The sequence below is a fragment of the Ursus americanus genome, chromosome 3 (genome assembly GCF_024610735.1).
Source record: "Ursus americanus isolate L20-20 chromosome 3, mUrsAme1.1.p, whole genome shotgun sequence".
Lineage (NCBI taxonomy): Eukaryota > Metazoa > Chordata > Mammalia > Carnivora > Ursidae > Ursus > Ursus americanus.
This window is the reverse complement of record NC_142129.1, coordinates 28333524-28348111: the sequence shown is the minus strand read 5'-3', so window position 1 is coordinate 28348111 and position 14588 is coordinate 28333524. Positions and strand designations below refer to the sequence as shown.

Below are 14588 nucleotides of genomic sequence, written 5' to 3'. Positions count from 1 at the left end.
GATCATCAGCTAATTTTGTGAAGCATGGAAACCATTTTCATGCAACAGATCTGGGTGCAGGACAATGAGTACATTTATTCTAAATGTTGAAGTTTTCTATTTGTGAAATAGGAACAGCAAAATCTGTTGTTATGTCTGTAATGGTCATCAAAAGAAAATAGCTATGTAAATATTAAGACTTTTATTTTGATAATTTATTTGATAATGAAGAGGTGGTTTCATTTGTGTTTATTTCCTTTTTCAGCCCCCAAAGCATTTTGTAGTAAGTATATATGTGATCCTAGGATCATGTGAGGTACTTTGAAATATCTATACAAAACATCTGTTTATCTTAGGTCTTCTTTTCTTTTTTTATGATACGTATATCGTAGGTATTTTCATCCACTTTTTATAATTCTGTGTGAGGGGGGTAGAGTGCTTTCTTCTTCGTTGATTTGCCAGCACTGTTTCACAAAGCAAAACAAAGATGTTGTTTCTAATTGTATTTTATTTGCATGCATCTTCTTTTTGATCTTTTGATCTGAAACCTTATGCAATAATTAGATGAAGTACAGACCATCATAATTTGACAATTTACAAATGTATATAGTTAAAGTCTTCCTTTTGTTAGCATACGCAGTTTTAAGGTAATAGAATGGAATATATTTGTACGTATACGTATGTGTACGTGTATGTTTATACACATAGATATCATGCCCGTGCATGTTCATAAATACATGCAAACATGCATACGTAAATGTAAATATTCCTTGGTCGTCCCTAACATACCGTGAGTCTACTCACTGATATTTTTATAAATTTTTAATGGATGGTAATAAATTATATTAATTAGATCATATTCCAGTTTGATGTATTGAAGGAAAACTGGTATATTGATTAGCCTTTGTGACCTATATGATATAGCAAGGACTTTAACCCATTACGAGCTTGTTCACGGATTATCTCAACAGAGTTGCTCTCACTAGTTAATTTTTTTTTTTAAGATTTTATTTATTTGACAGAGAGAGACACAGCGAGAGAGAGGGAACACAAGCAGGGGGAGTGGGAGAGGGAGAAGCAGGCTTCCCGCTGAGCAGGGAGCCCGATGTGGGGCTCGATCCGAGGACCCTGGGATCACGACCTGAGCCAAAGGCGGGCACTTAATGACTGAGCCACCCAAGCGCCCCTCACTAGTTAAATTTTCAAGTTAAAGTATATATGTCAGAGCATTAGATGATAGATTATAAATCCTTCTAAACCACAGGCTACAAAACTTGCCAAGATATTTCCCAGATTAAAATGTGAATGGCTAATGAATGTTACTACTATCATGATGGCAATATTACTATTTAATATTTCTTACGATTTGCCTCATGGCCTGGTTATAATGTATTGCTTTTATTTAGCATTGATTTTCAAAATCAGGTTATTTTTAAATGGAATGTGAGCTCTAAATCTTACTGAAATCTTCCTGAGTATCAGATTAATTGACCAGTTATCAGTTATCCCATATCACGCTCCTCCACTGACTGTCATCCCTCAAGTACCCCATATGGATCCACCTAGAAAATGACATCTTTAGCAGAGCAACATTGACTCTGTTGGCCAATATCATATGTGAATTGATGAAATATGGCATATAAAATTCTCCTCTAATGCTGTTGTGTATTTTAGGATATGAATTATGTTAACTACATTCATTTAATTTGCTACCTTGGTTTAATTATACCACTCTCATTTCTGCACGTAAAACAATTTCCCAGGAGTTACAAAAAATAATTACTTTTAGCTATTTGTGGTATGTCTTTCCTGCCCTACCCACTATGTCAGAATTTTAAACTTCAGGAATTTTTTTCTTTTTTTCTTTTTGAGATGCTTATTGCATAAAGAAAAACAGATCGAATGTTTATTTTCTCCAGAAGTGATTTCTGAGTGATCCTGTTAGACTGAGTCTCTACTGGCCCAAAGTACAACATTCTTGTATCATTTGTAGCATTTCCACATTTGTACAAAATAACAAATATTATAACTTGATTTCCATTTATTCAAAAGCTGAGGACACTGTTGAACTAGTGAGATGTTTATCTGGGCATACCATTTAATCTCCATGGATATCTCAGTCCCTTAAAGCATTTGTAGAGTAGTGACGTTTTAGTAAAAGATGGTGTTTGAGTTAATGTTTTACTATGATATTCCTCTTAAAAGCTAAGGTTAAAAACTTAGATTATTCCTTAATTATTTCTACCAAAAAGTCCTCCATCAAAAGCCAACTTACCCAATGTTTGGGGTCTTCCTATTTTTCATAAAGAAAATATTTATTCTTTTAGAACTCATTTTTTCTGATCTAACAGGCAACAATGGCATTTCAATTCCTATATTTTCAATTTGTTATTAAAACTACATTATCTTAAATACTGTTTCTGTGGTAAATATATCACAGTGAAAATCTTGACTAAAGTACTATCTCGTGGTTTAGTGTGATGGTACCTACAAGATTTGTGAATTTTATGATTTATGTGGCTAATGGAGATGTAAGTGGCCTTTGACTTTGCTTCTTATTTCATGGTTTTTATTAGTACCATTTCACCCCGTTAGTTGTTGTTCAGTACCTTAGTAACATTGTAATGTACCCTATTGAATTATTTTATTATTATTTCAGAGAACCTCTTTTCTAAAAACTGTATTGCTTTTTGCTTTTGTTAAAAAGAAAGGAAGGAGGTCATTTATAGTTGCCCTCATTCTTTCAATGGTAGATTTCAGATATTTTAATTACTATCCATGAAGGAAAACTCAACCTTACAGATTGTGCATTTAACTTTGGCTAATTTGATTGTCATTTGTGCATTTTAATTACACTTGTTGTGTACCACAGCGTCACCATAAAACCAGTGTCCATGAAACGTACTACAAATTGCTATTTTCAAATACGTGCATAAATTCATATTAAGAAACAATTTGAATTTGTCCAGGGAACCTTATTAAGGCTAAGCTGAAATGTATATTCTTTCCAATACTTTGCAGAAAATTATATTTATGAATGGATTATTCATAAATATATTTATTTCATTGTAACTAAAATAATTGTGTCATTTCTATGTAGAGTTAATTATTATACAATTATAGAGGATATTATTTTAGTACGTGTTTTAGGGCCTTGATAATTGTGTTAAATTTAAATGCATGGTGAATGAGATCAACACATTTTTCTGTTGTTGTGTGCCTTTCGGTTGTATAACAGCTGTGTTTGTTAAATCACTGTACATCTGTCCTTGCTCTGTCTGTACCATCCTGTGCTATGGGTGTTGTTATATAATAATATTTGAAATCACAGTTTGAAGAGATTGCAGTCTACATGGCTTTGCCCTTTTGCGCTGTGAAACTTGGCTTCCTTCAGACAATTAAATAAGCCTTACTTGCCAACCTATGTCAGTGTTGCTTTTTTGTGTTATGGAATATTAATGTGTGACTAACTGCTCTTTTAGAAAATGTAGCATTACATGTGCCCCAGACGAAACCAGAATGAACCAATAGATTTTGTTCAGTTATCACACATATGTGAATTTTAAGTGTTCACTCAAAAAAATATATTAACAATCTTTACTGTTGGACATTTTAAAGCCTCATGCAGTCTGTTTTGAGGAAGAGAATGAGAAGACTGTAAACCAGTATAATTTTGAACTACTGAATATAGGAGCACTGCCTGAGTCAGGTCAGTAGCTACTAAAATATCAGTTATTTGAGAGGAACCAGCAAACCAGAGGTACCCTGTATGAGATCTTGTGCCTGTCACCAGAACTACTCCTTGGGTAGTAATATGAACTCTCAGACTTGGAAGTCTAGCCTCAAAATCTCCTGGAAGATAGAAAAAATTTTCTAAAATTATTTTATTTCAAAATTGTTCTGAAGAGGCCCAGTAGGAGATTTCTGGATTATATGGGGAAGAAGCATTCCAGGGCAACCCCAGAATTGTGGTCAATTTGAATAATTGAATTGGAAACCAAAATGAAGATCCTTCAAAGTGGGTTAATACTCACAGATATGAAGGCATCCACCCTTGGGGTATTCACCTGTGGGAGTGCCATGAAGCAAAGAGGGACCAAAGGACTGCTTGGACCCATACATTCTCCTCTAGGGTCTACAGCAGGCCCAAAGGAGACATCTCACGTCTTAGAGCAGTGAACAGCAAAGCTAGTTTCAGTAGAACTCATACTCTTTGGGGGAAATGACTGGGTAAAATCATGTATTCTAACTTATTAGGAACGCAAATCCATATAGTTAATTTATGCTGTGGTAGAAGGATAAAAATAAATTACATTGTAGTAATATACTCAGAGAATATTGAAAGAAAATGAAGTCAGTTCTCAATGTGGTAATTATACATACCCTACCCCAGCCTTGACAATCAATAAGAAAATGCTTTTGCTCATTAAAAGTATGAAGTTAGGTAAAGTTAGACCATGTTTTTGTTTGCTTGCTTCTTTGTTTTTAATTTTAAAACATTTCCTTAAGCATGTTGAGGAGAATGGATTATCACTGAGTTTTTTTCCCCGTAGCCTCTTAACAGAGAAAAAAATCGTATCAGAGAAACAGAAAATTTGTATCACTAGCAAATGTTTGTTATGATTTGGCCTTATTAACATTAAAATATTTTAAAAGTACATAAAAGGGTGTGACTCCATTTAAAAGCATTTCGGTAAAATTATGCATCGTCTCACATGCAGAATTTGGAGGATTTCACGTGCATGAACTTCTCTAATTGTAGTTTATAGAAAGTCATATTGAAGGTTCTGAGTTATCTTTTACAGTTTAGCTGCATCCCATCTCTAAACTCAACTGTATTGATTTCCTTGGAGGTTACAGAGACACAAATCTTTCAAACTATTGAAATCACTTTAATTTGAAAACGTGAAGAATAAAGAGCATGGAAAAAAATAAAAAGTGGACAACATTAATGATCCAAATAAAGGTTTCCAAAGTCTTTCGTGGTCAGTTTTAACAAGCAAAAAAAATAATAATAATAATAATAATTGAGTGTTCAAATTTAACTCAGGGCTAATTTAACATCGTTCAGGGTAACTTTGAAATAGCTCAATAGTCAAGAGTATTAATTTTATCTAAATTCTCGTGAGAGGGTGAATCACTTCTCAATTTTTCTTGAATTCTCCTCTAAATGGAATCCATGCACAGGACTTCATTTTATGGTCTTACATTTCTTAATGCCTAGAAATTTTCTGATAAAAATAAAATCAAGAAAGTCTGTGGGGTTTTTTTTGTTTTTTTACTTTTCTGTATGTATATTGTATTTTTTTTATTATGTTCAATTAGCCAACATATAGTACATCATTAGTTTTTGATGTAGTGTTCAACGATTTGTCAGTTGCACATAACACCCAGTACTCATCACCACACATGCCCTCCTTAATACCCATCACCCTGTTACCCCATCTTCCTACCCCCTTCCCTTCCATAACCCTCAGTTTGGTTCCCCAAGTCTAGAGTCTCTCATGGTTTGGCTCCCTCTCTGATTTCTTCCCATTCCGTTTTCCCTCCCTTTGCCTGTGGTCCTCTGGGCTATTCCTTATGTTCCACATGTGAGTGAAACCATACGATAATTGTCTTTCTCTGCTTAACTTATTTCACTCAGCATAATCCCCTCCAGTTCCATCCATTCATCCTTTCTGTGGCTGAGTAATATTCCATAGTATATATGAACCACATGTTCTTTATCCATTCGTCTGTTGAAGGGCATCTCAACTCCCTCCACAGTTTAAGTATTGTGGGGAAAAAAAAAAAAAAGAAAGTCTGTTTTATAAAACAGGTCTGGATTTGATACGCACATTTCATGTTAATTCCGTTTTGCCTTTGAAAACTTTAGAGAATATGCATTTCCCTCGAGGATACCTAGAGCTACAAAGCACAGAACAAAAGCAGCATTGGGATGGTGAAGAGCGTGAATTTTGGAGATGGAGTGAGAGTCTATAAAATAATGAAATAAGAGAAGCATTATTGTAATAATGCTCAGCTCAAGCTGAGCCCAGTGCCGCTCTGATGAAGCATGAAGAACAGTGCTTCTCCGGTCGGCCCTTCAGTAATTTGGCTTCGTGTCTAGATTCCTTGTTGGAGAGAGAGAACCAGCTCCACATCTTTCCTCACATGTACTGACAGGTTTTGTTTTTGGATTGAGATATCCGTATACTGGAAATATACTGATTCTGGTCATTGGGAACAGCAGACTTGAATGATCCTGGCCAGTGCGTTCTTGGTGTAGACAGCACAACTGAGTTTCCCTGGGGAGAAGGACCTGGAGTCACTCTGGTCAGTCCTTCCTGTCCATTTGGTGCAACACCCTGTGTACATATAAGCGTGAACCCAAATTCACAGTATAAAGGAACCATCTGACCCTCAACCAGAAGAGGAATTGAAGGAATAAGTAGCCAAATAAGAAAATAAATCCTGTCAATTCTCCCCTAATCCCTGGCATTTCCCTAACTGTCAACCATGCTAAGGATGAAGAGGTCTACACCGATGAAAAATTATTTCAGTTTTCTATACTCAGGAACATCAGCCTGTCCGCTTCTCCCTGCTTGGCTTCAATCCCACATAGAGGGAGGGGGAAGGAGAGGGGAGTTGGAGTACAGCATAGAGAGGAAAGTTTTGAATGCAGTTTCTTATAGGTGTGTGTAGTGGTGTGTTATGTAGTGGTCAGTGGTGTTGAAACCTAAAATCTGAAATTTTTATTTTTGGAGATTCTGTATTTTCAAAGCTAACAAGTCTTCATTTCCCCCCCCCTCCTCTTTCCACCCAAAGGTAAACCCACAGGGTTGAAATAGTTGAATAAACATCTTAATAATTTTATTTCTAATTTTGTAGAACTTGACCTCTTTCCTGAATTAATCGGAACTGAAGAAATAGTCAAGGTATTGTATCTAGTTTTATATTAAAAAGTTTTAAAATTAAAAAGTCCTTTTTTCAATGATTGGTTAGGTTTCAGGTGTTGCATTAATCAAAGTTCGTGTTGCATCATTCATGAGGGTGAGTTGCTGAGTTTTACAGTCATGTAATTGACATGCATGATTCTTTCATGAAAGAATTGGAAGACACTTTGATAGAGTAATAAAAATAACAAAGGTTGGTGATGATGAAAAAAATGAACTTTAAAGATAATTATAGCCATAAACTATATCTATAATTCAGAATTTTTTCATTGTTTGAGTTTTTCTGAAAGACTAATATTTACCCAATTCTTAATATTTCTACAATTTATTTATAAATACCTTAACTAATGATTGACAGATTGATAATAAATATGAGCCAAAACATAAATTGTATATATTCTTTTGCCCATTTAATCTAAATAATTGTTTGGATTATTCATATTATAAGTGTTGTTGCTAGCATAATGTCCTGTAAGTAAATAGGTATTTAAGAATATTTATAAATTTTAACATTGTCCTAATTTTTAAAATAGAGAAAAAATGATGGATGCAGCTTCTTTTTCATCCTAAGCCCAAATGTACTGTTCATCGTAACTGAGATTATATGTTAAATGCAGGTGCTATTCTTAAAGTAGTACAAATGGATGTGTGTGTTCACATGTGTGCACGAGGTCATAGTGCGATGACTAATGCTACCATCGGGCAATAGATAGCAGTTAGGTTGTGTTTTCACATGTATAATTATCTCAATAATTTATATGTTCTATGGCACTTCTCTCTTACAAAGGATTAGTTTACCAAAGTGAGCGATCTACCTTTCAGCAAGAGTTCACAAAACTCAGCTCAGGATATCTTTGTGTGTGTGTGTGTGTGTGTGTGTGTGCATGCACATGGATAGGTATGTACCTAGAAATGATCACCAGGTTGCAGACTGCCAGCTTCTCATGGTATCTTCACATGGCAGAGAGCAGAGCAGAAGAAGAAGCAAGCTCTCGCATGATTCTTCCTATAAGGGCATTCATCCCATTCATGAAGGCTCTACCCTCTAGACCTCATCTAATCTCAGTTACTTCCCAGAGGCCCCAATTCCTAATACCATCACTTTGAGGAGTAGGGCATATGAGGAGTAGGGCAATATGAATTGGGGGGACGGCATAAATACTTAGTCCATAACACTATTCACTACCATTGATTCATGCAGGAATGAGTGATGGCGGTTGGCAAATTCCTGGACTGTATCTGTGATGGTTTTTAAAACTGAATTTGGAAGTGAATAGTTTGGGGGATGTTTCTTAGCTTGTCTTCAAATAAAAATGCATTACTTTGAAGAACAAACTATCTCCAGCATGATCAAGGCCTTACGGTAAAATTTTCTAAACGGAAGCTGTGAAGAGTAACAGGTATGACACAGTTCAAAACCATAGTGGAAGAGAGATTCACAATAACTTCATAAGAAAACATAGGAAGGAGTATACATTAAAATATTTGTGGTTTCAGGTATGTATAAAATAATCATAGAGCATGAATGATCTGTTCTTCTTGAAATGTTGACATGAGGTCACACAACCTTATAGAGATCAACAAGATTTGGTTAGGTAGGATTAATGAATGGTGTATCATTTTCATCACGTTCTTTTTTTTTTTTTAAGATTTATTTATTTATTTGAGAGAGAGAGTGTGTGTGTGGTGGGGGAGAGGGGCAGAAGGAGAGGGAGAGAGAGTCTTAAGCAGACCCCGCACTGAGCGCAGAGCCTGACACGGGGCTCGATCCCATGACCCTGAGATTACAACCTGAGCCAAAACCAAGAGTTGGACGCTTAACCAACTGTGCCACACAGGGGTCCCTGTCTTCATCAGATTCTGAGAGGTATCTGAACATGGTTTAATATTCAGATTTTTTTTCTCCTGGTACTGGTTAAGTTCTTACTAATTTGTACTCTTGTCAGTTTTCTTCTTTTAAGGGACATGACTTTAAAAGATCTAATAAATGACAATGCTAGCAAACTGGCAAAATCATATCCTGTGTGGACTAAAAATACCATGTCTTGGTATCTTTGGCAGTTTAGTTTTCTAAGCATATGATCAGACATATTATAAAATGCACAGTTAGAAAAGAAAAGGGAAAAGAAAAAAAAAGCAAGGGTCTTGATTGACCTCTAGCTAGAATGCTCCTGGGCCATTACAGTGACAAGTGTTCCTGGAAGACTGGGTCACCTGAATGATGTTTCTAAGGAAAATAACAAAATTAAATAACTAGTGCTAGAAGCATACTTTGTACTTGGACAATTTGTCTTTAACAAAATGTCTGCCTATGGGGGCGCCTGGGTGGCTCAGTCAGTGAAGCATCTGACTTTTGGTCTCGGCTCAAGTCATGATCTCAGGGTCCTGAGATCAAGCTCCCCGCCAGGCTCTGCGCTCAGCACAGAGTCTGCTTGTCCCCTCTCCCTCTGCTCCTCCCCTCCACTCTCTCTCTCAAACAAATAAGTAAAATATTTTAAAAATTAGATCGGTTAATTCATTGAATTTAAATAAAATAAAATTTAAAAAAATTAAAAAAAATAAAATAAAATGTCTGCCTATGTCTTGAGTGGAGAATATTTAAAACAAAATGGAAAACCAAAACTTCTTCTAGTCCTAAATCTTCCTCTTATGATGGCTTAAAAATTATGATTTATTCTGAATATATACAAAGAAATATTCTGAATATTTAGATAGATCTTTGAAATAAATTGTTTCATTCCATATTATAAGAAGCTAATTGCTATTTAGTTTGTTGCCAGATGAACTGAACAGAGAAATGCAAAACAAAATAAGTGTTAAGTAACATTATCAGTCAATAAATGATAATGCACCTTTCTTTCAAAGCTGGGGTATCTATTAATTTAATTACTTCCACAGCACTGAAATAAAGGCAGCCATAAATAGAGCGTTTTAAGTTTAATTAGTGTCCCTAGAAGGTGGATGATAAAGGTTACAGGATAGAGGCATGGCCTCTATGGGACGATGCTTTCTGAGGAAAAGTTCCCACGAGTGAAGATTAACAGTATCATGCTGTATAAGATATTATTAAGAACTCAATTTTTTTCTTATTTCCTTATGTTCCATTAAATCTTGTTTGCTTTTCAAAGGAGGAAGAAGAGGGGAAAGACACTGGAGAAGACACTGTTGTGAATCCTGGTAGAGACAGTGCCACAAACCAAATAAGGAGAAAGGAACCCCAGGTTCCTACTACAACAAGCTACAATCACGTAGGGACTAAATACAATGAGGCCAAGACGAACCGATCCCCAACGAGAGGAAGTGAATTCTCTGGGAAGGGCGATATTCCCAGCACATCTTTAGATTCCGCTTCCCAAACAGTCACTGAATTAGCCCCTCAAAAAGATGTTGCTTTGACTTCGCGGACTGTGACTAACATGCCACCTCACACTCTGAAAGGCACTGCAGCCTCTTTAAATGACAGCTCTAACACTATTCCCCGATTCCCACGGATGAACTTGACTGGGACTGTGGAATCTTTAAATACAGTTTCTATAACGGAATCTCAAGAGGTATCTACCGATATCAGTGAGGACGAGAGTCTATTGACGGGTTTCAAGCTGGATACGGCAGCTGACGATTCTTCGGGCTCCAGTCCGGCGACTTCTTCTATGCCGTTCATCTCTGAGAACATATCCCACAGGTATGTGTTTTCTTCAGAAAACCCAGAGCCAATCACATATGATGTCCTTCTACCAGAATCTACTAGAAATGCTTCCGAAGAGTCAGCTGCATCGGGTTCGGAAGACTCTCTGAAGGATCCTTCCATTGATGGAAACGTGTGGTTTGCCAGCACTGCAGATACGGTAACACAGCCCGATGCCGGATCCGGCAGGGAGAGCCTTCTCCAGACTGACTACACCGAGATACATACCGAAGAATCTGAGACAGCTGAGTCTTCAGCTCCAGGCCCACTGGTGTCACGCGGTCCCCCGGTCACGGATCTGGACATGCCGCCTTATTCCACCTTTGCCCACTTCCCGACCGAGGTGACGCCTCATGCCTTTACTCCGTCCTCCGGACAGCAGGACTCCGTCCCCACTGTCAACATGGTACACTCGCAGACAACTCAACCGATGTACAATGGTGAGACACCTCCTCAACCTTTCTACAGTAGTGACGTCTTTCCTCTAGTCACCCCTTTGTTGCTTGACAATCAGATCCTCAACACTACCCCTGCTGCTTCAAGTAGTGATTCGGCCTTGCATGCTACGCCTGTATTTCCCAGTGTCGGTGTGTCATTTGAATCCATCCTGTCTTCCTATGATGGTGCACCTTTGCTTCCATTTTCCTCTGCTTCCTTCAGTAGTGAATTGTTGCACCATCTGTATACGGTTTCTCAGATCCTTCCACAAGCTACTTCAGCTGTTGAGAGTGATAAGCTGTCCCTGCATGCTTCTCTGCCAGTGGCTGGGGGTGATGTGCTATTAGAGGCCAGCCTTGCTCGATACTCTGATGTGACGTCACATCAGCCCACTACTCACGCTGCTCCAGAGACGCTGGAATCTGGTGGTGGTGAATCTGGTGTCCTTTATAAAACGCTTATGCTTTCTCAAGTCGAACCACCCAGCAGTGATGTCATGCTGCATGCACGTTCTTCAGGGCCTGAAGCTTCCTATGCCTTATCTAGTAATGGGGGCTCCCAGCACTTCTTCACTGTTCCCTACAGTCCTGCAGCCCCCGTGCATGGTTCTGTGGGTGTATCTCCTCCGGCTCCCTTGTTTAGCAGCCCTAGCCACACTCCGGTGCCTCCGGGGCCTCCGTCTTCGTTCCTAACCCCGACCGCATCTTTGCCGCCGCCTCCTCCTGGCCTCTCTGGGGATGGGGAGTGGTCCGGAGCCTCCTCTGATAGTGAGTTTCTTTTACCTGACACAGATGGTCTGACAGCCCTTAACATGTCTTCACCTGTTTCTGTAGCTGAATTTACATATACAACATCTGTGTTTGGTGATGAGAATAAGCCGCTTTCTAAAAGTGACATAATATATGGAAATGAGACCGAGCTGCAAATTTCTTCTTTCAGTGAGATGGTTTACCGTTCGGAAAGCGCAGTCCTGCCCGCCCTGTACGATACTGTAAATAAGTTGAACGCGTCTTTACAAGAATCCCCCGTTTCCTTTTCTAGCACAAAGGGCATGCTTCCAGGGTCTCTCGCTCCTCCTGCCACTAAGGTTTTTGATCATGACATTAGTCAAGCTCCAGAGATTTCAGTTCAGCCTACACATGCCGTGTCTCAAGCGTTCGGGGACCCTTCGCTTAAACCCGTGCTTAGCGCGAGCTCAGAGCCGGCCTCCTCTGACCCTGCTTCTAGTGAAATGTTAGCTCCTTCAACTCAGCTCTTCTTTTACGAGCCCTCAGCTTCTTTTAATACCGAAGTATTGCTGCAGCCCTCCCTTCAGGCTTCTGAGATTGACACGTTGCTTAAAACTGCTCTTCCACCCGTGCCTAGCGAGCCAATATCGGCTGAGACCCCCAAGGTTGATCCCATTAGTTCTACAATATCGCATCTCCTGGCCTCAAACTCTGCTTCGAGGGAAAACACGCTGCCCGCTCCATCTGTACCAGTTGTCGGTGTTTCGCCTGCTTCTAACGTGCACGCTGCTTCACTTCAAGGTTTAACCATTTCTTACGCAAGCGAGAAATACTTTGAACCCGTTTTGCTTAAAAGCGGAAGTTCCCAGCAAGTGGTACCTTCACTGCACAGTAATGATGAGTTGCTCCCAACTGCCAATTTGGAGATAAACCAGGCCTTTCCCCCGAAGGGGAGGCATGCATTTGCTACGCCTGTTTTATCGATAGATGTGCCACCAAATACACTTATAAATAAGCTCATATATTCCGATGAAGCTTCCACCTCCACCAAGGGGTCTCGCACTGATGAGGTGTTCGCTGGTATCCCAGCAGGTGTTTCTGATACCCCCGTAACTGCCGATCATTCTGTTCCTCTAGGAAATGTGTATGTTTCCGTTTCAGCAGCTTCTCCTGACAAAGATGGTTCTGTCCCCACAACCAAGTTGCTGTTTCCTTCTCAGACAACTTCTGAGCTGATTCAGAGTGCCAGATCTGATGCTGATTTAGTGGGTGGTGGTGACGATGGTGATATTGATGATTATGATGACGATTATGATGACAGAGATAGGGATGGCTTATCCATAAATAAGTGTATGTCGTGCTCCTCCTATAGAGAATCACAGGAAAAGGTAATGAATGATTCAGACACCCAAGAGAACGATCTTGTGCATCAGAATAACCCAACCTCATATTCACCATCTGAAAATCCTGAAGAAGAAAATCAAGGCACAGGTGTCCTATCAGCCAGTCAGACTGATACGGACGGAAGTCCCGATAAAGCAACACAGGCACATGTGCCACCCCAAAAGCCCAGTGATGGGAAACAGCACGATGACGTTCAGACTGGTAACGCCCTGCTTCCTTTCACTCCCGATTCTGAAGCATGGGCAGTGGTTGCAAGTGATGAAGAGAGTGGATCAGGGCAAGCTCTGTCAGATAACCTGAACGATAACGAGACTTCCACAGATTTCAGTTTTCCAGACATTAACGAAAGAGATGTTGATGGCGTCCTGGAAGCCGCTGACTCAGAGATAACCCCAGGGGCCCCACAGTCCTCAACACCGACTGTTACTAGCAGGCACTCAGACGCAGTCAACATTGCAGAGGCAGGTTAGTGATGGATCCGAGAGCTAGACCGAGGTGTGGTGGTTTTCTTCCTCAAAAAATTGAAAAATCATGGAAGGAGAAATTTGGTAAAGTGGCACATCCTTTTGTTTTTTAATCGAGACGCTCAGCAAGTCAATTTACAGTTTTTAAAGTGTGATTTTACTCATTATTTCAAATGAATATGCAACACGTTTCGGTTAGTGGATAGATAAAACGTTTATTTGTTGTCAATTTTTCATATTCTACAAGATGCCAGTTACATGTGGGAGCAATTATGTGTGCGTAACGCATTTTTAGTATACTGCTTTTTAAATGGTAGGTTGGATTAATTTTTTATATTCACTTATGTTCTAAAATAAGTTGTAATCTAATTTCATTGAATTATAAAATGGATTATTAAACTCTGATAAGTAATATGTTATAAACCCCTCTCTGACCCACCCCACGGGAAAAGATATGATAATTTGCACAACCACGTCAGCCTGGGGAGCTTTACAAAAAGTTCTATTGCTGAGTTTTGAGAGTTAATGGTAAGATTTTTTTTTTTTTTAAGATTTTAATTTTTTTACGTTGTCTCTGTTTGATTACCTTCATGTTGCCTAAAGAGGGCAGTGTGAACTAACAAGATACATTCTACTTTGTATTTGCGGTTATACACCTTCCTAGGAAGTTAGATAATGGTCATTAATATGCAGACTATGTACAGGTATTGTATGACAAGATGTAAAACACTAGAACATTTTCTGTAGACAGGCCTTTCATTTGTTAATGTATTTTATGCAAATTAGTTTATTGGCCAGATGTTTCTTCGAGTAGATTACTTGCAACATATATAATACAGATGTTTGCTTTAAATGCCACTGGGGAGAAAAGGGAAATTCAATACCATTAGGCATATGAAATACTAGCTAATTTCATTGACTTGAGCATAAGAATTTTAGAATTCGCTTTTATTAA

The 14588-nt window shown here is 38.6% G+C and overlaps 1 protein-coding gene across 2 annotated transcripts in view; it reads left to right on the top strand.

The window, feature by feature from the left end:
* PTPRZ1 (protein tyrosine phosphatase receptor type Z1) overlaps positions 1-14588 on the top strand; it is a 168848-nt gene that overhangs the window by 114365 nt on the left and 39895 nt on the right. For both annotated transcript variants that reach the window (XM_087860861.1, XM_045792758.2), the window contains exons 11-12: positions 6850-6896; positions 10043-11039. In XM_087860861.1, the coding sequence (XP_087716987.1) occupies positions 6850-6896; positions 10043-11039 (1044 nt within the window). The remainder of the gene's footprint in view (positions 1-6849; positions 6897-10042; positions 11040-14588) is intronic.